A 23496-nucleotide genomic window follows, 5' to 3' on the forward strand; every position below is an offset into this window, starting at 1 on the left:
TTCTGCAATAGTGATAAACAAATATTTTTCTTTGAATAGTTTTAGCTACGAATCAATAACTGACTACTTTAAAACACTTAAGCTTCACAAATGCTCACAAATAATATAAAAACCATGTCATGAGGGCGCTTCAATCTCTATTGATATTGCAACACTACATTTTAGTCAATACAAAAGAACCAATGCCATTTCAAAAATTTCTATTAAAATATAGTATTTTCGACATATTATACTAAATTAGTTCTCTATACATTTCTTCTAACAATATTTTTCAGCATATTAACACAACAAATTATCGGAGCCTCATAAATTACTCTGCGAATAGCGAATAGAAGAATAAAATAAAGCCCTATGACAACTCGACAACAATCAGTAATGTCAATACCGAAAACGATTTTTTTAGTGAAATTGTTGTTTGTTGTTGCTATTATAAGAAATTTATTCCGTAGGTTTTCCGCAATATGGCATGTAGTGGTATTTTTCTGGGTGGCCTATGCAAACAACCATTTTTACTTATAAATTCAATTTGAAGATGTCTCCGAATTTTTTTTAATTAATCTTATTTTATTACCTGTAATGTGCTCATAGACAAGGGATTTTACAATAAAGACAAAAAGATAGACAACAAATTATAACCAACAGCTGAGCGTCAAAAACTCACTGACAAATTAATATTGTAATTTATATTTTTATATTATGGGCGACGAAGAATTAAATTCTAGTATAAAATGTGAAACACGTAGGTATAATGTTATAATAATTGGCGGTGGAATGGCTGGTCTTGCCGCTGCAAATTACTTTATTAAAAATGGTATGGAGGACTTTATTATACTTGAAGCTAGGAATCGTATCGGCGGAAGAATAATTTCAATACCTATGAAAAACCACAAGGTTGAACTAGGTGCGAATTGGATCCACGGTGTTTTGGGTAATCCAATATTTGAAATTGCTACTGCCAATGGACTTGTAAACATTATTAACATACCTAAGCCTCATAAAGTTATAGCGGCGACTGAGGATGGGAAACAAGTACCCTTTGGTGTTCTACAAGAAATACACGAAGCATACGTTTGTTTTCTAAGACGGTGCGAAGAATACTTTTTGTGCCAGTACCTACCACCACCTGACATTAATAGCGTAGGTGAGCATATAAATCTCGAAGCCACAATATACCTCGAGCGTCTGCCATCGTCGGAAGAAAAGAAATTGAGACGCCTAATATTTGACTGCCTATTGAAGCGTGAAACCTGCATATCAGGTTGTAATAATATGGATGACATTGATCTTTTAGAATTAGGCAGTTATACAGAATTACAAGGAGGGAACATAATGATTCCGTCAGGTTATAGTGGTATTTTGGAACCATTAAAGAAGCTGATAGCTCCAGAAAAAATATTGACCAATCATCCAGTAAAAAAGGTCATATGGGATTCTGACCAACACACTGCTAGACAACTAGATGATATGGGAGAGGAATCAGAGGATTCAGATCAAACAGTAATTGAAGACATTTCAAGAGCAAATTCTGATAAGGCAAATAATTCCGAAGTGACTGCACCACTTACAGAAACACCTCAGAAACCAAAGAAAAAGTTATTGCATAATGTAGAGGTTATTTGTGAAAATGGCCAGAGCTTTTATGCAAATCATGTCATATGTACAATTCCTTTAGGTGTTTTAAAAGATAATGCAAATACAATGTTTGAGCCTGCATTACCACGGTACAAAATTGAATCTATAGACAGACTGCTTTTTAGTGCAGTTGATAAAATATTTTTAGAGTATGAAAGGCCATTTTTGAATCCTGATATAACAGAAATTATGCTTCTTTGGGAGACACCATCATGTCCAGAAGACCTAGCACAGTCATGGTATAAAAAAATTTACTCTTTTAGTAAAGTAACAGAAACATTGCTACTTGGCTGGGTATCTGGTAAAGAAGCTGAATATATGGAAACACTCTCTATGGATGAAGTAGCCGTTACATGCACAAAAATTTTACGCAAGTTTTTGAATGATCCTTTTGTACCAGAGCCACAAACATGTGTTTGGTTAGTATATTTGGATTAAGTAATAATTGTGTAAGAAAAATAATACCAAATGATATAGATTAAAAGAGTAGAAAGATTGTTAATGATAAGCTAACCATTATCTGCAAACTTATGGTCATTTTACGCAATAAAATTCTGCACTATCATATATAGACTTTGGCATTAGATATAAACAGTTTAATATCTCACCATTTATCATATTAAATATTACCTATTTATTAAATCATTTGGATTACATTTTAAATTTACATTTAAAAGATTTAATTAATAATTTTTTTTTTCAGCACAAGTTGGAAAAAGCAGCCTTACACAAGAGGGTCGTATACAGCAATTGCTGTTGGTGCTAGTCAAAGTGATATTGAGAGTTTGGCACAACCATTATTTAAAAATGTTCATGATAAGAAGGTATGTAAAACACTGCTTCTTTAATAAAATATCATTTAATTTAGTCACTGTGTACGAATACAAGACAGGTGTTCGGTTCGAGATGTGTTATCTGACTGACAAATTGTGCACAATTAAAATAGGTATTCTGTGGTCTAGGAAACAGACTGCTTTTGTCCTTTATTCCAATATATATCATATTAAAATAACAAGTAATATGTGAAGAAAAATTAATCTTATTTATCAATTGTTGTTATTTTCAGCCCACATTGCTTTTTGCGGGTGAGCACACACACAGTAGTTTCTATTCGACAGTCCATGGCGCATATTTATCAGGTCAGACAGCAGCTCGTCGCTTATTAGCTCCAGATGATATCCCGGAGAGCACATTGGATTGCCCCGGAACAGCTGACTTGAACACGTGGATACAAGGCGTACAATTAGGATAAATATTATTGTTTAATTTGTTTGTATGTTGAAAGTTGTGAATGAAATTGATCCATAGGATCCGTTATTTTGTTTCTTTACAAGATAAAGTGATATGCAAGGCAGTTTTTAACTGCAATTATAAATGCACTTACAATTTTTGTTATTTATTATAATTGTTGTTTAATGGCCTACTGTTTGACTACCATAGAGCCAAAGAATTTGTGATTTTGTTCCTATACTTTTTTAATGTGGCAACATTTATGAATTTGACATGCATTTAGCAACAGTCTTTTGTATTATATTACAAAATTTTCATAAATTGGCAACTAAATCTGTCACAATGGGTGTTCTATTTTTATAATCAAGACAAATTGTATTGTTTGTACTTCTAATTCAATTGTAAAAAAATCTGGAAATTTAAATTTTGACAAATATTTCATACACATTCCTGCTATAAAATTAAAACGCTCAATATAAGACACTCGAATTCTAAACAATCAAGTTAAACGAAAATTAAAGACACTTTATTATGTATTGTTTGTATAAAATGTATATAGATGTCAAATTTAGTTGAATTTTAAAGAGATTTTTTTTGTCTTTCACACAAGCGCATTTTTAAAACTACCAGTATTAAAATAGGTTAAGTTATTCTAAAAATTCGATATTATTCAATGTAACCGATTATTTAATTTGGAAGCCATTCCAATGATTGCTTAGTAAATGAAATATTTAATCAAACAGCCTGTGGTTATAATTATTTATCTTTGTAGATTTGGCTCACAAACATTTTTTATATGTACAACAATATAGTAAATAGAAGAAATTTGACGCGAGAATAAAAATTGTAAAACATGACAGGATTTAGGTTAAAAATTTTGTCGTAAACATTAGTGTATAGAAATTTAATTTAGCTTAAAATTATAGGTGATGAATACAATTTTTGTATTTATATAAATTAGTGCATATATGTTTGTGATTTGAGATAAATCATAGATTTAGTTTTTCATTTTTATGGATACATAAATAATGTAAAAGCTATTTAACCATGTAGTACTTTTCTATAAATGAAATGGTGTACAATCAAAGACTCGTTCAGTTCGTAGCTTGTTTTGCCTATTGGATTTTTCTAGTCAGAGCGAAGTTTTTTTATGTCGCTTAAATAAATCATACAAAATTAAAATAGCCTTTTTATTTTTTAATTAGCACTATCCCGCGAATTGTGCGCAGAGTTAAGAACCTTTCTTAAGTAGCTTATATCAGGCGAACCATTGGTTTTTAAGACCAATATCTCTGTATAAAACGTATCGTAATCCACAAGGATAATAACAATACATAACAATATTATCTTTGACAAAACAGAGATATCGATATGTTTTAAACGAGGATCTAGGCCTCGGAAACCTACGGTAAGTCCTATAACTGCATATACCAAATACTGGAAATACCTTCGAATATAGAACCGTCTAAACAATCGTATAAAAAAATTTGTCGCAGCTTCGTTGCAGTGGTTACATTGTAGGTAATAAATTGTTATTTTATAAACTTATGTAGTCGATACAAAGGTTAAAATAAACGTGTTTTTAATTTTTTTAACTTAGTCTCACCGGCGCCGAAGCTGTGAAGGCCATAGCTCGGAAAGCGTATTACACATACTAATTAAATAACAACAGTATTTATGTTGAGCACGCAATGTAAGATTACATGATAGGATATTAATGTTCATGGTCAATTAAATGCTTAATTTTAAGCGGTAGTTGTTTAAAATCTTGCTGTATATTATACGTTTAGTTTTATTTTGCACTAAGTTTTGTATTTGTTCTACGCTTTTATATCAACTTAGCTCTACTGTTGACGTATCTATATATATGTCTGGAATATACTATGGTCACTAAAGTTGTAACAAAAAGTTGGATTACGGTCAGAATGCGCATAAGTTAAGACTTATAAAAGACATCGACGCGTGCTTTTGTAACTTTTTTTATAGTAAAATGTAGCAAACGAGCTAGCGGCTAGTTGCATTCGTGAAAATAACGAAGTGAGTCAGACATCTGCATTTGCAGATGCGTTGCCTACCTTAAATCAACAGAGAAGGGGGGACAGAAGAAACAAGATATTCCAACTTCCTATGCATCTCCTCAACCAAATCCACCTTTTCCTTATGGGAAAAGGATGGGAAGTGGAAGACGAAAATTTGGCCTCCGGCATATTTTATTATGTTTATTTACAGTTTGCTCGAATCAAAATTATCAACTCATCTGCATGTTAGAAGGTAGTGGTAAGTGTATTTAAAAATCAAGGTTTATTATGCTCAGTACTGATACTAGATTAACGTAGATATCTGCAAAACTTTACTTATTTAAAACGAATGGAATGCGAAGGCCCAGTACGGTATGAATCACCTATACCTGTTTGAGATATCAAATACCTTTACCTACTACTAGACGCCGGCTGCGCGGCAAACTTTCATAAGTTAATTTAGTAATTGTTATAATTGCAAGTGTTGTAAGTTTCTTAATAATTAATAATATTTAACGAGAGTAAAAATGTATTGAAATAAAACAGCAGTATAACATTTGAGAAGGCTGGCTTGTAGCCAAGTCTTTTTAACAATTTTTTTCATGTAAAAATTTACACATAACAGTAACACGGTTGAAAGCAGTACGAGAGGTTTATATGTTCTCGAAAACGAGTTCAACTTTGTTACCCGTTTGCTCGTACGTTCAAAACGAAAGTGAAAATCATATACACTTGGAAACTTATTTCTGCCCCGCATTTCCACTCACAGTGAAAGGCGGGCATTGACGAACCTTTTATACTAATAAATTTCTTGGTATCCTAACATTTAGATACATTTTAGGGTTCTGTACCTCGAAAGGGAAAAAAGGAAGCCTTATAGAATCATTTTGTTGCCCGTCCGTCTGTCTGTCAAGTCCTTTTTTGTATTTGAGCACATAATAAGAGAGCGGACTGTAGCGCATCGCCTAACATATTTGCGGATAATCATAGTTATTTTTGTCAGTCCTTCGCCGAATGAGCTCATTATGACTTGGCGCGTAGCTCGGTTTGTTTTTTTCTTTCTTAAGTTTTTAGAATTCATGAGATGACTGTTTAATAATAACTAACTATGAATAGACACCACAGTTATAAAGGAAAATTATTTGGTAATTAATTCCCATCTCTCAATCAAAACATTGTTTGCATTAAATAAGCTCCGAAACTGCTAAACCGATTTTAATATTCTTTGACCTTTGGAAACAACGCTCTCTTCGGGTGATGTAGGCTGAATATTATCAGATTTCTTTTTAATTCTGCGCGGAGGAAGTGGCGTTCAACTGTTCGTGTTATATACGAAATAAGATTGATTAGTTTCTCGATCTCTGTCAGTCTTCATTTCTGTGGTTTTACTTTCGAAGCACTCGTACAATAGGATATTGCCATTCTGCACTCCTGCATATTTGTTAAAAAAATTATAACAATATGTTTTTAGCAGTTGCACATACAGGTTATACAATAAAACGCATTTCATTATAAGAAACTGGTATAATATGACTGACGATGAATAAAAACAACAAAATAAAAATAATTTAAAAAAAAAGTGTAAAAATAATATAATTAAAGCCATTAGAGAGAAGAAATTATATGATTAAAATTAGAGGTACATTTTCTTCAGACATTTTATGTCGTAAATTAGTTGATCTAAATTTATTGACCTTTATAGTTTATAAGGCACATTGTTTAGCTTTTGGAAAAACAAGTCAAAATGGAGACTAACATAAAACAAATAAAGTTTCAATGAAAAACAAAACGTCAGAGTCAAAACAAATTATAAAACTATTTTTGATTAAATTGACGATTATCAAAAATATTTGTTTAAATGAAAGTGATGATCATTAGCAATATTAATATTTTTTGTTGTTACAATAAAATATTAAAATTGCATTTAAAATGTTATTGTTGAGAAAAAAGTTTTAACAGCATAATTTTTAATATATGTCTTAAAACTGAATAACTAAAGATCAAATTAGAAGAGATTCATTATATGGTTAGTTTAGCAAGGATAAAAACAATTTTTAACAACAAATGTACAACATTTGTTGACATTTTATCGTCCAAATTGCCTATTACTTACTTAACCAATCTTTTGTTACTGTCGTAAATATCATTTCTGTGTTCTGTAAAATTGTTTAAAAAAAAACTATTGTGTTACCCAAGGCTTGGGTATGTACTCTTCAGCTAACTATAAAGATAGTTATTTTATAAAATAGCACCTACAGCAATTATATACTATGTCAAGATAGATAAAATATATTTAAAATCAGGTTATTATTTTGCTTCGTAAATCAATGAAAAAATTAATTTTAATACTACATATTTTGATATTCGTAAAAGCTTGAAATATTACATGGAATTTTAATTTTAAAAGCTTATACAATGTGGATGGTTTTTCATTACTAAAATACATACATAGTGGATGATTAAATGATTGTTAATAATGTTAAGGTACTTTTAAAAATTAAGAGAGCTAAATGGGATTATATAAGAGTAATATACACAAATATTGTCATGAATACAATATTACATCAAAATCAACGAACAACATGTAGTTCTATTGTGGAATTTTTAGTTGTTATCATTGGTAGAAATTTGTTTTCAAATTCTCTGGGTATTTCATGCCATGCACATTTACCAATGATAGGTACTTCTTCCAGAGGAGCCCTGAATACCACAAGTAAAGAGATACAGCAGCCATCAGCGGATGGATCGGCCTCCAGGTTGAGCAGGCCCAAAGGTCGGTGTTGTCCTACATCAGCACCAAACATTTCAACCATGAACCTCCTCAATGTAGAATGTACACTCTTGGCTGGGTTAATTTCACAAGTTGGGAAATGTATTGAAGTTTTTTCACTTAACAATACATGCATTCTATTTGTACTTCTTTTTTTTATTACAATAATCAGTCTCATTAGATTTTTGGAGTGTGGTGTTAAAGCTGGCAGAATGTTTTGATGCCATGTTTGTCCAGGTTTACTTTGTTTTTGCAATTTAGCTTTATCAATAAGATGCAGTATGTCATTGGACCTTAAAGATATCTCTTGAAGATTGGATATCCACTTGGCTTGCAAAGATTCTTTATCTGCTTTTGCAGGAGTTTTAAGTTCACCACCAACAACATCAGCGGTTAACACAAATCTGAACCAAGAGCCGCCGGCAGTCTCTACAGTCAACAAAGTCTTAGGTTCACATTCTAAGCCTGTTTCCTCCAAAACTTCTCTACATGCTGCCTGGACAATTGTTTCACCCTTTTCCATACGACCAGCGGGAAGATACCATTTTCCAGCGCAACTTTCCTTAGCTTCTTGCATCATAAGTAAGTCATTGTGTTCGTTAAGAATTACACATGCGACAACGTAAGTTACGTTTTTGCCTAACACGGGTTTAAAATTTGATGGAGTAGTTGGAGTAATACCTTGAGCTTCTGCAACTGAGTTTTGATCTGCTATTGTAAAATCACAAAAGTCATTTTCTTCACCCTCGAGGCCTAAACCATCTAACAAAAGTGCAATGTTGGAATCGACCTGTCGCGACATAGTTACCTAGATTCCGTAATTTTGATAACTCCTAAAATAAAATCTTCAATAAATATATTCACAGTGTCTTGTTTTTCTTACACAACATATTTTATAATGTTCAATGAATTTAAATTAGATTTTCGAACAGTGTTTGAATTTCGGTAAATAAACAACCATGACGCGACTGAGACGTTTCAAGAAACGTTGGCGAGTGACAATTGCCATTTGACATTTCATTTGACAGTGACAATTGGGAAATTGACCAGTTGACACACTTTTAAAGATTCTGCTTATATCTTTTAAATATTTTACTGACGAATCGTTTAAATTCTGCAAAAAATAAAAACTGAAAATAAATAGTTATTCACTATAGCTGTAGTTAGCGTAGTTCAGTTTCCTAAAATATTTTAAACTTTTATCATATCAACTGTTTGAATGTAATAAAAAATTGAAACGTTTTTGACATTGACAAACAACTGTCACATATATTTATACACTTGACTCAAGCTCATGATTATTCGCTTTTCAGTTTACAGAATATTTACTAATAAAATTCTGACTTAAACTTTTATAGTTGTTTAATATATGTCATGATTTTTTAGTTCATTTTAATTCTAAACATGGTAATAAAAAATGAAGAACTACAAGAACAAACGAAAAGGTTACGGTTCAAAACAAATGTTCATAGTTCTGGAGATATAGATTCAAAGTTTGCAAAAGAAACAAAACAAAAAGGTGTGCATTTTATTTACGACACGATTGCCTCATTCAAGTATAATAATCGACTTAATACATACAATATTGTAATTTTTCCAGAAGTGTCTGAGAAATCATCATCATTATTTGCATTTTTGCACGTTGAATTGACTCGAGGATATCTTTTGGAGCACGATGAGGAAAGGTTTTCAGCAAGAAGAGAGAAAGTTTACTCATTTATCAAAATTCCACAGGAGTTGGAGAAGTTCATGGCATACGGTTTTTTCCAATGCGCCGATTCGCTGCTGTTTGTTTATACATTTTTACCACTACGGTTTATAATGGCATTTTGGTCTTTTTTTCAAAGATTATTTAGAAGATGTTTTCGGTGAGTATAATAATGTTAATATTCATAAACAAGGACTCATGTATACACTTAAACCAAAGGAGAGTGTAACAAAATTATATTCATCATTTAATATTTTACATGTTTGTCAATGCTACTATTTATGACATTATTTAGATTCTGATTTGAAACAAGATATCTTGGTAAAGAAATAGAAAATTGCCCTAAATATAACTAACATACAACTGTAAAATTGTAATAATTGACATTAATTTTTAGGTTTAATTCACATCAACACGAAAGTATATTAAAACCGGCAGAAACTTGTGATGTGCTTAAAGGTTTTATATTATTAATATGTAGCATATTAATGTGTTATATTGACACAAACATGATGTACCACTTAGTTAAAAGCCAGAGTGTTATGAAGTTATATATATTTTACAACATGTTGGAAGTTGGGGATCGTTTATTCTCAGCATTTGGTCAGGACATTATTGATGCTTTGTTCTGGACGGCCACTGAACCTCGGGACCGGAGAAGAGAACACCTTGGTGTTATTCCACATTTTATATTTGCAATGACTTATGTGTGTATCCTTTTATTTTTTAAACATGAATGAAAAATGATAATATTAAATTAATCAAAAACATACATATTTTTTATGCTTTATATTATTATTATTATAAATTCTTTTCATATTTTTCTTAACAATATTCAACAGTCCTCCACAGTCTACTAGTGTTGTTCCAAGCTACCACATTAAATGTTGCTTTCAACTCTAATAACAAAAGCCTCCTTATGATAATGATGTCAAATAATGTAAGTAAATGAATATTATCACTTCAGACGTAACTTGTAACCAACCCTCGGGTGTTGTTGGGATTTTTTTTAAGTCTTGTCATATCTGACATCTATAAGAACCATAATGGCAAATCTACACTAGATGAAACTGGTATAAAGCTTGTCACCTGATTTCAATAAAATAGCTAAATGATAGACACTGCCCACAGACAATTTGGAGAAGTAAAAAGTTTCAAATGTAATAGAATTTTATGTGTTATGTTTTTGTGTTTGATTTGTGTTGTATTTAATATATTACAGTTTGTAGAGTTAAAAGGGAGTGTTTTCAAGAAATTCGACAAGAACAACTTATTTCAAGTGTCATGCAGTGATGTGAGAGAGAGGCTGCATCTCTCTGTCCTGCTCTTTATAGTTGTGCTGCAAACTATGAAAGAGTATTTATGGAGAGAAGATCGTTTTTGGATACTCGCTCCTGATTGTGTTCTTGTGTTGACATTTGAAGTTATAATTGACTGGGTTAAACATGCATTTATCACTAGGTATATATTTTTTTATTTCTACTTGTTTATGGTTTAATCATGTTTTTGTATCTGTGTGCATTGACTGTGGATTTTTTTTATTGATTTTATTGTGTAATTTATGATAAATAAATGAGAACAAATTACTAGGGTATAAGAAGATAGTGTTACACAGTTTTTAATTCTTTTTAATTTATCTTTGTTACTTTTATTTAATTTTTCCAGGTTTAATGAAATACCGTATGGTGTATACAGAGAATACACAGTGAGTTTGGCCTACGACGTTGCACAGACAAGGCAGAAGTATGCATTTAGTGATCATTCAGATCTGGTGGCTCGGAGAATGGGTTTTATTCCTCTACCACTTGGAGTTGTGATTACAAGAGTTCTAGTCCATGCTGTCAAAATTGATGGGTTCGTATTTGTTTAACTTTAAAATTCCACAGACATGACACTTATGGACACATATCGTCTGTTTTTTTTAAATGAGAGTGTTGTCAAAACAAGTTTCACAACATAGAAACCTATGGTCATATGTTTATTTTTATAATTTGATGATAAATAATGGATCAAAAAATACCTTTGCCTTCACTGACTTTTTAGTGGCACTGAACTTTTTCAATGCAAAGTTTTTATGTAGGAAAAAATAAAAGTCATGACAATTTTACATATTGCTATCCCTTTCATTCTCTTAGGAAAAACAAAGACAACTATATGTTTTTGTTTATCTTTTCAGATTTGCAGCAATGTTCCTTATAATTTTGGCTTACTTATGCTTGATAACGGTGAGGGTTTTGATTTCAATAGTGATACTGGGCAAGGCCTGTGCTCTTATATCACAACATCAAATGGACAAAAATGACAGCTTTCACACAACACCCAAAAGGTAACCTTCAATTTTGACAGATGTCATGTCATAACATGTCACTAATAGACAGGATGGTATGCACAGGAAAGGATTTTTTTCTTTTCTTTCCCTACCCTGCTGCATCTACTTGTCCTTCTATATTTTTAATAGAAAATATTGTAAAGGAAGGCTCGAAAACGCATCTGAAATAAAGAACGAAAGATTGCAAATTAGTTGTCAAGTTTGTGATTTGTTTTAGAATCAATATTTATAATATTGCGAAAGTAACTAATTATAAGTTTTTTTAGGGATTAAATTGAAGTTATTATGTTTTTCAGAGAACCGAAAGAAGTTACGAAAGAAATATCATTTAGTAAGCCCGCAGAGTGTGAAGTGCCCCTCGCAAGGAAACCAGTGCAACTGAAATTCCAGATTCCAGAGGATGTGGTTATTGTTAGTATTTATATTTTATAATTATAGATTAAGTTAAAAAAAAAATAATGCCATACAATGTTTTTTTTAAATATGTTTCTTCCGAGTAGTGGAGATTGATGTGGACATTTTTTATAAATGTTTTAGAGCGAGCCCCTAGTGGATGCGTCTGCAGGCGCGGCAGCCATATTCTCAAACAGTGCCATTGATTTAAACGGCGTGTGTTATTTAAACGACAAAATGAACCCCCAAGTGAAACAGGAATCGGGAGACTTCCTCGATACAGAACTGGTAATGTTATACATATTTCATTTAAGAATAAATCGAGTGGACAGAGTCCCGTGCGATGATAACATACATACACTACCGATTGCCTGCGAGTCTGTTCGCGCGGAATTAATAATTAACATATACCTACATATATAATCTACATATACCTTGAAACAAACATCTATCCATCCATCCAAATATTCGCATTTATAATATTAGTAAGATTATAATTGATTTTGTTAATATGCAGGCGGACGTAAGCCGCAGTGCGCCTGACATAAAGGCAGCCTCGGGTGAACCCACTGCGCCGGAGCGGCCGCTCTCTCCCGACGCAGACGGCCTCAAGCGCCGCGCCGAGTCCGAGCCCAACCTCGCCACGCCCGATGACGACGCCCACGCCCCACACTCCCCACACTCCCCACACGCCCCACATGCTCCACACGCCTCTCACTGACACCTAAAGTTGCCATATCCCACACGCCCCACGTACCCCACTAGCCCAACAGATTCCACACACCTAACACTGACACTCAATCTCACCAGGTCCCATACATACCACATTCCCAACACGTACCACACACCCCACACGCCCCACGCCCCACACACACCCCACACGCCCCACGCCCCACACGCATCACACACACCCCACACGTTCGCACGCTTCACAAGCACCACACGGTCCACTCAATATGTTTCTGATTAACACATCAAACCGCGCCACGCCCGACAACGCCCCGTACACACCATATACCCTGCACGCCCCGCACACCCCACACCCCACACTCACACCCCACACTCCACGATTCTGATTAATATTTTGACGTTTCCCTTTTTATTGATACAAACTTTATTAAAGTGTATGAACACTTTGACTAAGTCAAATTTTATGACATCCCAGTCTTCAATATATACAAACGAGTCAATCGGGCGACAATTATAAAATACTCGTACAAATTGTTTGCTAAAAAGTTGACGAATGTTTATTGGAATATTGTGTCTAGAATAGTGAAAATACATTCCAAGTTACATACAGAAAACTCTATATCCGTTGCTTTCAGCCGCCGAAATAGTGTACAAAAACATGATAAGTTTTCGAGTTGGCACGTCTGGCTCAAGCGTAAACTAGTACGAGACGTGCCAACTTAATGGTTGAGTACTAATTTATTTATATTGCTATCATTTTAGATAATATTAATTGGAGTGTCTTGTTTTTGTCTCTGAAAGGATTTTCATTTCTAGTCGTGTTGACAATCCTACTTTCTATAATCCTACTCTAATATTATAAATATGAAAATTTGGATGCATGGATGAATGTTGCGAAGGTATTTCCATAACGCGTTAACAGATTTCGTTGAAATTTAACATAGATGTTGAACGTAATTTTGTTTTTTTTTTAATTTCGCGCGGACAGAACCGCGGGCAACGGCTACTTCTAGTAGTATTGAATACATCTTAATTGTGTTTTTCGAGTGTCATGGTGACAACATTGTCTCTGTTTTTCCAAAGACAATGTGAGTTGTCTTTGTGTAAAAGTGTCTCGACAGTCGAAACTCACAAACGCGATCTGTTTGAAGATTTTATAATAAATGGGTCTATAAATTTTATATCGATTTGTGTTATATTTTTATATTATTATTTGTGTGTGTGTTTTTTAATTGTTGAAAAAGTTACATAAACTTTATATCTGTTTAACCGTTTTTTTCTGACATCAAAATCTATGTATAAAATATATCGTCATCTCTGTCATTACCATAAAAAAAAACAGAGATAGCAATACATTTTAAACGGAGATTTTGTTCTTAGAAACTCACGGTAAGTATAGCAGTTTGGTGGCATAAGCATGGACATATATAATGTTACATAATAAATATATAGATATATAATAGTTCATGGTTAAATCCTCTTTTACTTAATCGACGTAAATATAATAAAAAAAAAAAATAGTTGGTATAGTATTTCATAATATGGGCTTTTAGCATGCAGTTAATATCTTCTAGCTTATTTGTAAAGACTGGTAATTGTCGGGTTTGAAATTAAATATCATTAGACTGATTATAGCCCGGTTCACATTATTCCAGTCCAGTGATCGAAATCAGCGCTGGACTGGAATAATGTAAACCGGCCATTATTCGAACTGCTAACTGAATAAAGGATAAATGTTAATGAAACTTTTAGAAAACAACATGTTTAATTATTTTTAACGCACATGTTATATTTTAAGACAATATTTAAAGTTTTTTGGGCTTTGATTTATGAAGACAGTGGTACTAAGGTCATTGGTTATGTACATTAAAATATAATATATTGGTTTTGTATTAGCGTATAAAATTGTATAATTTAAGTAAACGAAATTGTTTCTGCTGGAAAACGAGTTAAAATATTATTTATTATAAAAGACAATAGATTTAACTTATTTCTTATTTATATTTACAGTAATTCTAAATTGATTTTTTATGTTCCTAAATTTTTTTTATGTTTGAAGTAAAAAAAAATATTTACGTAATAAAGACAAAAATTACTTTGTGTTTTATTTGTATATGATTTTAATTAATAAAGTATGAATCACACTACTTTATCAAGAGTCATGTAGTCAATCAACAAAGTACAACGTAAATCAAGCAACATTTATTTTAATAATTGTTATTGTGAAGAATATTATTTGTGTATTTTATAACCTAAAAATTATTTGATAGTGCCATCTATGAACAAAATGCCTCCAACATAGCTTTGTTTTTTGTTACATCAATACTTACTAATTTGGTTACAAAAATGAAATATAGATGTCGCTACTATACATGTAGTACGATATTTTTTGCTCGCATAAGAACTTGTTTGCATTACATTTACATAGCTTAGCACTTTGATTTTCTTATTGATTATGCAAGATTAGAAAAACAAAGCCGTCGTATGTCGTGTTGACCTTTTATTTAAATATCGAGCTTTATTGTGATATGAGCTTAACATTACACTATTGAAAACAAAAACAATAGTGCTATCCCTTTCCTGTTGGATAGAAAACGACGAGATAACAATATTTCAGTAAAAGTCCAAACACGGTTATGCTATTGTAGGAAAGTTCTTCAATTATCGTACTTGAACTTAATTCGTTAATATTCAAAGATTTACAAGCCATATTCTGTTAATTGATTTCTCGACGTTCTTTCGAGCGGAATGTTAAGTTCGAATCCTGTGGCACTTTTGTAGAAGACTTGCGTGAAGAGTTAACAGACTTGTTGTATTGTATGAAAAGTGAATTAAAGCAAACAATATGCTGATAAGCACTCACTCTGGACAATTAGTTGTAACCATACAGAAATATACCGAACTTAATCACTTTATATGATAAAAAAACTACACGACGTTTTGTCGATTTGTGATAACTTTTGCAAGTCATACCATGAATTTAAAGATATATAAACTGACTGTTGCGAATTACAGGATGATTCTTCGCTTTTTGCATTTGGTGCTTCTGATAAAATATGATTATTTTCACAAGAAGCTTGTCACTTATCATTCAAAAGATTTGATAAAATTTCTGAAGAACACAGGGATAGGACGGGAAGTATAGGTAAGAATATATCAAAGTAAATGTAAACAATATGATTTCAGTTTTCAACAATTTGTATTTTCGCACCTTAGGTGATTTCATATTAAATAAAAATTTCTTTTTCTCTTATATACACATTAAATTCAAATTTAGTCCGAGTGTATTTACAAATATATTAAATAGAATTTAGTAAAAATTAGTGAGATTTAACAATATACTTAAAGCCTATTAAAAACTAATTACAATATGTTTAAAACATCAACAACACCGTTCAGTAGAGCGCAGCACGGACGACTGCGCATGCGCACTCGCTTAAATAACTCTCATACAGAAATTCGTACTTACTCACTATCAGGTGAACACCTTGAAATATTTTTGTTTCAATTTGAAAATCGACTAAGAGCTAGAACATCAACGTGAAAGTAAAAAGTAGTAACAATGCGTAGCACCGCCACAGAGCGAACACAAACAAGGTTCGGCGCTGTAGCGACCCGAACTTCGCACAGTCGCCGTACCGTATACAACAACGTCAACGAGATGCTTACGTAAACAATTCAAGAATTTAGTCTTCTCAGTTTCCATCGTCACTCGTTTGTCTATCATGCATTAATTATATATATATCTATCTACGCTAGCATTGTCTAACAGAGACTTTGTCTCCTTTAAAATAGTAAAAACATTGTAAACGCGTACATTACATGTCGTATCCATATCATATATTTGTTGTACGCAAATGTTTATCTTTTGGCGCTTATTCTAATTGACGAGCTCTGGCATCGTGGAGGGCGTGAAATATATCTATAAAATGTATAATAGTTTAACAGCTTCTCTAGTTATATATGAAATAGTCGTTAGAAATAATTTAGGTAGAGATATGCAATCTGTAAACAATAACAAGGCGATCTTAGTGGACATATGTAGGATGTTTTTCCAATGCTGTGTAACATAAAGTGGTTTGAATTTAAAACGGAACTACCTCATGGACTTGTAAACGCTGTAAACAGTCGTAAAAGCGAACCGAAACCAAAGCGAAGCGTAACATCTAAAGTCAACAGATATAAGCGGAATGTAGAATCACCTAGGCATAAGGTTTCGCGAAATTAGCTTTCCTGACAAATAATGTGGCGATACGAACCAAATCCGTGTCATTTTGATATCAAACTCGCTTTGGTCTCAGTGTTCTTTTACGTTTGTAATTTATCGATTTGATAGTTGATTTCAGCAAAAAAAATTGCAGTTTCATTGTAAAAACCGGCGGAGCGAGGGTCAGTAATATTATTGTCAGATGTCCTAAATTTATAAAGACCATCGCCATTCAAAGTACCACCCTGTCTGTTTTTATATCATTGTTAAAAAAAGTACTTAACACTTTTTTCTGGTGGAACGTTTGTTCTTAAATTACACATGATAAATAGTTTGAACGATTAACAGAACAATGCAACGCATAATTAAATATATAATAAATATAAATTTTAAACAGACATTGCACCAAACCTACCTTATAGGTATAAGGCAGGGCGATTATAATATTAACAATACGAGTCACGTTTTCATGTATTAAGTTAGGCTATTTGTGCTTAATTTTGTACTGATAAACAATCGTAGACAGATTTTGATCGTGAAAATGCTAGAGTAACAATTCGATGTAATTGTACAAACCGAGCGAAAGCAACGGTGACTTGACAACGAGTTGTAACTTAATCACAGTAACTTTAAACTAAATACAAAATTAATCTTATAAGTAACTACATGTACTTATGAGTATTATAAATAAAAAGCCCATCACTCCGAGGGCTATACTCGCAAATTATTAATAAAGATTAAGAGATCATAATTTTATACCTACACGTTAATTAATTTAGCTAGATTAGTCTACACGCACGAGGATACAAGCACAAAATACCACTGGCAGGAAGTAAGAGAAGTAATGTGTTAGAACAAATAAAAGAGAGAGCAAGGCATTATACTAAACAGGCGTTAGTGCAATAATGTTCGTGTCAGAGAGATTTGAGCAAATTTTGTTAAACAAATCAATTGAGCAAGAGTAAAGATTGACAGTGGCTGTCGAAAATTAATATAAAATGTAAAAATAAAACAATAAAATAAAGTATATGAAGAAAAAACAATAGTCGACATTCACTCGTTCACATTTTCGACTAGAAATATTATAAAACAAAATACGTAGCGTTATATTAACATCAGGTTTTACACCTATCACTTAAATAGCAGTCGTGTTACATTTAGTATCATTCAAACTGCCGTGGCACGCAGTATTAAGTTAAACGAATGGCACAATTTCACGTTAGTTTAGTCAAGTATATAAGATTAATAAATATATAATACAATACTTAAATAATTAACAAAGTCAAACAAAGTTTACCGACCGAGAGTCGCCTCGCGGTTGAAGTACACGCCCGGCCGGTGTGCCTCGTCTCACCCTTCACATTTCCCCTACTCATATGTAGGCACAGTTCATTTCACTTCTCTAAGAGTAATTAATAATAATGCACTCACATCGAATTTAAACAATTTAGTTTATAAAAGAAGTTTTTTTCCTTCGTCAGGTGCGCGCCGCGCAATCTAGATATGTGCGGACGTCGCGCAGAGGATCCTCGGCGGCGATTCTACAATACCTCGGATGCGTTTCATACATAGTTTTAGGCCGCACCGCTAGCAGTCTACACTTGTTCCCGATCCAGATCGATTAAATCTGATGATAGTTCAACGAATACTTCGGGTCGATCATATCCAACATATTAATTACAAATGTGTATAAAAAGATATATTACCTACATATAAATTTCAGTGAATTTACAAATGTAGACTTAATAAAGCTTCATTTAAGACAGTGCTTACACCTAGGCGATGAAATTATTTGATAACTTCAACGTGTGCCGTGGCCGCTGAGAGAAGGCGCGGCGCGAGTGGAATGTGTCGGCGGGGCGCGAGCGCAGGGTGGCGCGTGCGCTAGAGCGGCTCGTGCGGGGGCGCGGAGCCGCGCTCGCGCTTCAGCCGCTGCTTGAGGTGCACTTTAGCGTGCCGCTTCTTTTCGTCGGAGCGCGCGAACTTGCGGCCACAAACATCGCACGCGAACGGCTTTTCGCCAGTGTGTGTGCGCACGTGTGTCGTGAGGTGATCGGAGCGGCTGAAGGAGCGCATACATATGCGACATTGGAACGGCTTCTGGCCCGTGTGGATACGAATGTGCCGTGTGAGCTCATCTGAGCGCGAGAAGCGGCGGTCGCAGCCGTCCACTGGACAGGCGTACGGCCGCTCGTGCACGGGCGTCTTGCTCGGCCGATTGGGGTACTTGCGCGGCTTAACGGCCACGAGTCGCAGAGGCTGCGCACTCTGCTGGTACACCTGCGAGAGGATCTCGTGGCCCTTGCTCGTGGAGGGGTTGTACTCTGCGAGCTGCACGGGTCGGTCGCCAACAGGGCTGGGGTAGGGCTCGCGCTTGGGCAGGCCGGAGGGACCGGGCGCAGGCTGCGGCGGCGCGGAGTACTCCTGCGCTTCCCAGTGCTGCTGCGCCGGGTGTGGCTGGTGCGACGGGTGCGGCTGGTGCGGTTGATGCTGTGTGTGATGCGGGGGCGGCGGGCGGTACTCGCAGTGCTGGGGCGCGCAGGGTTGCTGCGGTGCGCAGTACGCGGGTTGGCACTCGGGAGGCAACAAGTCGACGCGCTCCTCGTACTCATGCTGGAAATACTTGTCGAGGCCGGGGCCAGGGCCGGGCGGCAGCAGCCACTGTAGCGGCGGCGAGGGCGCACGTTTGGCGGTCGGCGGCCCGTACAGTGACGCACTGGCGCTAGCGCTGGATGCGTTGCTGGCGTCCTCGGCCCGCGCACCTGGCGATAGCGACGCCTCGTGCTTGTGGCGCCGCGGGGAACACCCCAACGACAGCTCGTCGCCCGCTAGAGATCCTGCAACAAACGAATATCCCACATTAGTACGTGCCAATGTGCGTACAATAATAGTTTCTCTTTCAAAGTTACGGCCTGTAAAATTATTGATCCTTATTACACGATTACATTATACTGCACTTGTGTCAAAAACGTCTCTAACGATTTGAATGCAATTTTCGCGTCGTACTGTGACCACCTGTGCGAGCCTGAGATTTTGATGATAAAGATGTCGACGCAGAGCTCGGTGCACAGCAACTTGTGCACTCAATATTGATGCAGATTTTTAACTTGTTCATCAATCTTAATTAGAAAGGGGCAAATGAAGACGTAAGATTGGTTCGTTGTGGTGACATGCCCTCGCCATACATTGTCTCTCATTAGTCATTGTTCGTCTTACGGCCGGCGTGAGCTAATTAGGCTCGATGCTCGCGTCGCAGTACCAGATACTATCTCCACCAAAACTAATACAGCGTAGTACGTGATGTACACGATCGGTCTTATGCCCTGAATATAAGACATTAGCTGTCGCCTAACCTGTTGTCAAACCTGTTGTAACATTTTAATTTGTACGTAGCATGTCATAATCTGGCTGAGAGTTTAATTATCGCCTGACTCTATGCGGAAAACGTAGTAACAAGTTAAAAAAAAATTATAATTTACTACGCTGTCGTGGCCCATGGCATTGTCCTATAAGATTAGTGTAACAGTGACGTCCTGATAACAATCGAAGGTTTATTTAGATTAAAAAATAACTTATTAAGAGTTTTCTTGCAACCATTCCAACTTTTGCATTTGAAAAGCTTAGTATTCTTAATTTTATTTTAATTTGTATCACCTTAGTAGCTAGTATCATGATTTTGTACTCATTTATATAAGAGTTTGGGCAAACGAACTTTAGATGGCTTATAATTTTTTAACCTACGTATTTTTAAGTTTAAAGTATACCTATGATTTATGTTTTGTTTAATAGTGTTGTTAGTAGTTGTAGAAGTTTTAGCGTACATTCGTTCGCGTGGCGCGGGAAACGTTGATAAGTGCGTCCGGAAGCTGATAGCCAGTATCACTGCGAGGTGCCGTGGCTAGCATACGCTCTGAACATCACCGATATATTGCTCGTTATAAATAAAACGATGGGCTTAACAGTAGTTTTCGATCGCCGTCACATTTGTATTGATAAATATTGACATCTCTTTCATTTTGTTTAAAAAAAATTTTTTAAACAAAGACAACAATATGTGTTAATATAATATAAGTGTCATTGCACTGGATTTGCGGTATAGCGCTACAAGTCCAGCTGTTTTATTCTGTCACAAAATATGTAAAACTTACATAGGCACATAAGATAACATGAAAGTAATGACAAGATAGCTCCAGTACGATACGAACCTTAATTCACTTATCTCAAACAAACTATCACCCGGAATTCCCTTCGCGGGGAATTAAAAAAAAAGTTAATTTGTAGCCTATGTGTTTTTCAGACTATGTTCTACATCTATGTCAAATTTTATCGAGATCCATCGAGCTGTTCTAGAGATAACTTTAAACTAACATCAATCTATCCATTTAAATATTCGTATTTATTAGTAAGTTTAACAGGGGTGTGCTAGTGAGTTATCATATCTATGTATATCAACTTATGCCGTCCACCCTCACTAACTATTAAACTTTATTACTAGGCTATCGAGGTTTATTTTAATCATGTTTATAATGGTTCACGATGTTTAGTACATATAGATATAGTAGGCTACCTATAATGACTTAGCATTTTATTTTGTAATATGTAACCAAGTGTAACTTACTTATCACTCTACTATTATCAAATTGCATGAATTTATATCCTTTTATACAAAAGCTATTGAAATGTCAGTATCTATTATTTTTAGGGTAAATGAAGTATGCGATGTGTTTACTCTCTTGAAAATGAGATCAATGACCTTAGTGCAAAAAGGGAAGAGACTTTGTTTAGGGAAAAATAATAAATATTTTTGTCATGTTTATATTAACTGTAATTAAATTATAAAGACAAGTGTTTACTACGTTGTTTATTTATTTACAATACTATCTCCTAATTTCATCCAACTATTATCTTGTTTTTTTCGTTCTTAATTTAAATTTTCTTGTGCTTTTGTAATTGACATGTTTTTTTGTATATGATTTGATGGTTAGTTGGTAACGTCAAAGAATAATTCAAGTAATAAAAAGTAATAACTAATAAAACTAACGCTAGAGAGACTTTGAATGAAATGATGATGTTTATTTTGTCATCGCCTTAACCCTTTAAAGCCTTAATATTTATAACTATATTTTTTTTATAAACAAAGCATTTTTTCATTTAAGTCTTATATGGCTTAATATTCCTGGTATATCTTTTTTTCTATATAACAGCTGTTTTAATTAGCTATCCATATTATATTTAAAAATATACTATCCAAATTATAAAAAAGAAAGTGTATAAAATTGTATAAATAAAAATGTGTCTAACGAAATTTGTGCATGCCTGTTATTGGCATACATATGTAAAATGTTTGTGTGATTTTTGTTTTTCTGCTATTTTTATATGTATGCTGTTGACCTGTCTTAATAAATAAATAAAATATTTTATCACTCGATATTTTCTTTTACAAATTAATTGAAATTAAATAGCGTATATAGCCGCCGCGTATAAAGTTTAACGTTCGTATGTTTTCATTGTACTGTTGCATTATCCTACTGCATGAAGGTCACGGTCAGTAAAAACATGATTGCCTATTTAATTTGAATGATCTTATCAACTTATATGTAAATAGACAATCAATTTTTTCAAAAATATGTATTTTTTTAGGAAAGAAAGAAGGCTTTGAATTAAATTACTACACAATATTGTTAGTTCCGGCGGTTTAGCCAGCCAACGTCAACTTTCTTTAGTATGTTTATATTTATATTTTGTCTTGTTTGAAAACAAAGATATATTTACCGAATCTTGGATTTCGTTACGTCACTAGTTAACTGAACATGAATGGCAATGGCAATCACTGAAAACACACGGGCGACGACGCGATCCGCGAGATACTGCGCGACGGTACACTGCACGAGACCACTGCACCACGGCTCATCAACATTAGGCGAGCAGCGCACCTGATATGGGTGGTGGCTCCAGCAGGCTGGGGAAGAAGGCCGGCAGATCGGAGGTAGAGACGGGCGTGTTGAGATCTGCGGGCGCGCCGCCGGCGCCGGCGGGTAGCGCAGGCGCTGGCTTGAGCGCGCAGTCGAAGCCGAGCGCGCCCATGTCCGCCAGCGACAGCAGGTGCGGCCCGGCCGGTGGCTCCGCATCCGTGCCCATGCCGTCCGGCACCACCTGCTCCTCGGCCCACGGGCCCAGCGGGATTACGAACAGCGCCAGTGTGGAAACGGCCGAGCGTGCGGCCGGCGCGACGGGGACTGGCGCCGCGCGTGCCGCGCGCCCGTTTTATCAATGAAGCCGCGGTCCCATATTCGGTATCGGCGCGCGCAGACCGGCCAATCGCACGGCGGCGGCCCCCCGCGTGACGTCACCACCCGGCCCGCCCACCGCCCCCGCCGCCCTGCGCCACCCGCCACCCTCGCCCCCCGCGGGCCCGTTCACCGCCGCACGCCCGTCTCGCCGCGAGCCTCCGCGCCAAGCGCTCGGGCGCGTTTCGTTTCTCACTGCTCTGTGACGGCCAGGTGTTTCTGTTTGTTTTGA

General features: G+C 35.2%; 4 protein-coding genes across 5 annotated transcripts; 2 read left to right on the forward strand and 2 right to left on the reverse strand.

Moving 5' to 3' along the window:
• The first annotated feature begins 241 nt into the window (after positions 1 to 241).
• On the forward strand, positions 242 to 4038 carry LOC106122145 (peroxisomal N(1)-acetyl-spermine/spermidine oxidase). Its single transcript, XM_013318033.1, has 3 exons — positions 242 to 2051; positions 2336 to 2456; positions 2699 to 4038. Exons 1-3 carry the CDS (start codon positions 697 to 699, stop codon positions 2882 to 2884), a joined length of 1662 nt encoding a protein of 553 aa, XP_013173487.1. The 5' UTR covers positions 242 to 696; the 3' UTR covers positions 2885 to 4038.
• Positions 4039 to 7320: 3282 nt separating this feature from the next.
• Positions 7321 to 8632, reverse strand: LOC106121909 (8-oxo-dGDP phosphatase NUDT18). Its single transcript, XM_013317742.1, has one exon. It carries the CDS (start codon positions 8450 to 8452, stop codon positions 7451 to 7453), a length of 1002 nt encoding a protein of 333 aa, XP_013173196.1. The 5' UTR covers positions 8453 to 8632; the 3' UTR covers positions 7321 to 7450.
• Positions 8633 to 8936: 304 nt separating this feature from the next.
• On the forward strand, positions 8937 to 12963 carry LOC106122230 (protein TAPT1 homolog). Of its 2 annotated transcripts, none has more exons than XM_013318138.1 (10): positions 8937 to 9169; positions 9251 to 9518; positions 9756 to 10069; positions 10201 to 10298; positions 10581 to 10819; positions 11024 to 11212; positions 11535 to 11684; positions 11984 to 12098; positions 12225 to 12368; positions 12598 to 12963. In XM_013318138.1, the coding sequence occupies exons 1-10, from the start codon at positions 9055 to 9057 to the stop codon at positions 12799 to 12801; spliced, it is 1836 nt and encodes a 611-aa protein (XP_013173592.1). In that variant the 5' UTR covers positions 8937 to 9054; the 3' UTR covers positions 12802 to 12963. The 2 variants fall into 2 exon arrangements, with proteins under 2 accessions (XP_013173592.1, XP_013173593.1); XM_013318139.1 differs by having other exon boundaries at positions 9254 to 9518.
• A 2990-nt stretch (positions 12964 to 15953) lies between these two features.
• sr (zinc finger domain-containing protein striped) lies at positions 15954 to 23199 on the reverse strand. The gene is made up of 2 exons (XM_013318103.1): positions 22911 to 23199; positions 15954 to 19814 (listed from the first exon to the last, which is right to left on the reverse strand). Exons 1-2 carry the CDS (start codon positions 23113 to 23115, stop codon positions 18862 to 18864), a joined length of 1158 nt encoding a protein of 385 aa, XP_013173557.1. The 5' UTR covers positions 23116 to 23199; the 3' UTR covers positions 15954 to 18861.
• Positions 23200 to 23496: the final 297 nt, after the last annotated feature.

Source organism: Papilio xuthus, unplaced genomic scaffold, assembly GCF_000836235.2.
Source record: "Papilio xuthus unplaced genomic scaffold, Pxut_1.1 DF826933.1, whole genome shotgun sequence".
Lineage (NCBI taxonomy): Eukaryota > Metazoa > Arthropoda > Insecta > Lepidoptera > Papilionidae > Papilio > Papilio xuthus.

Bases quoted from the DNA above. Each gene is read 5' to 3' on its own strand.
- sr (XM_013318103.1), bottom strand. From the start codon at position 23,115: ATGGGCACGGATGCGGAGCCACCGGCCGGGCCGCACCTGCTGTCGCTG. The intron at 19,815-22,910 runs GTGCGCTGCTCG...CGTTTGTTGCAG, and splicing joins GGAGCCACCACCCATATCAG to GATCTCTAGCGGGCGACGAG.
- LOC106122145 (XM_013318033.1), top strand. From the start codon at position 697: ATGGGCGACGAAGAATTAAATTCTAGTATAAAATGTGAAACACGTAGG. The intron at 2,052-2,335 runs GTTAGTATATTT...TTTTTTTTTCAG, and splicing joins GAGCCACAAACATGTGTTTG to CACAAGTTGGAAAAAGCAGC. The intron at 2,457-2,698 runs GTATGTAAAACA...TGTTATTTTCAG, and splicing joins AAAATGTTCATGATAAGAAG to CCCACATTGCTTTTTGCGGG.
- LOC106122230 (XM_013318138.1), top strand. From the start codon at position 9,055: ATGGTAATAAAAAATGAAGAACTACAAGAACAAACGAAAAGGTTACGG. The intron at 11,685-11,983 runs GTAACCTTCAAT...TATGTTTTTCAG, and splicing joins TTTCACACAACACCCAAAAG to AGAACCGAAAGAAGTTACGA. The intron at 12,099-12,224 runs GTTAGTATTTAT...TAAATGTTTTAG, and splicing joins TTCCAGAGGATGTGGTTATT to AGCGAGCCCCTAGTGGATGC.
- LOC106121909 (XM_013317742.1), bottom strand. From the start codon at position 8,452: ATGTCGCGACAGGTCGATTCCAACATTGCACTTTTGTTAGATGGTTTA.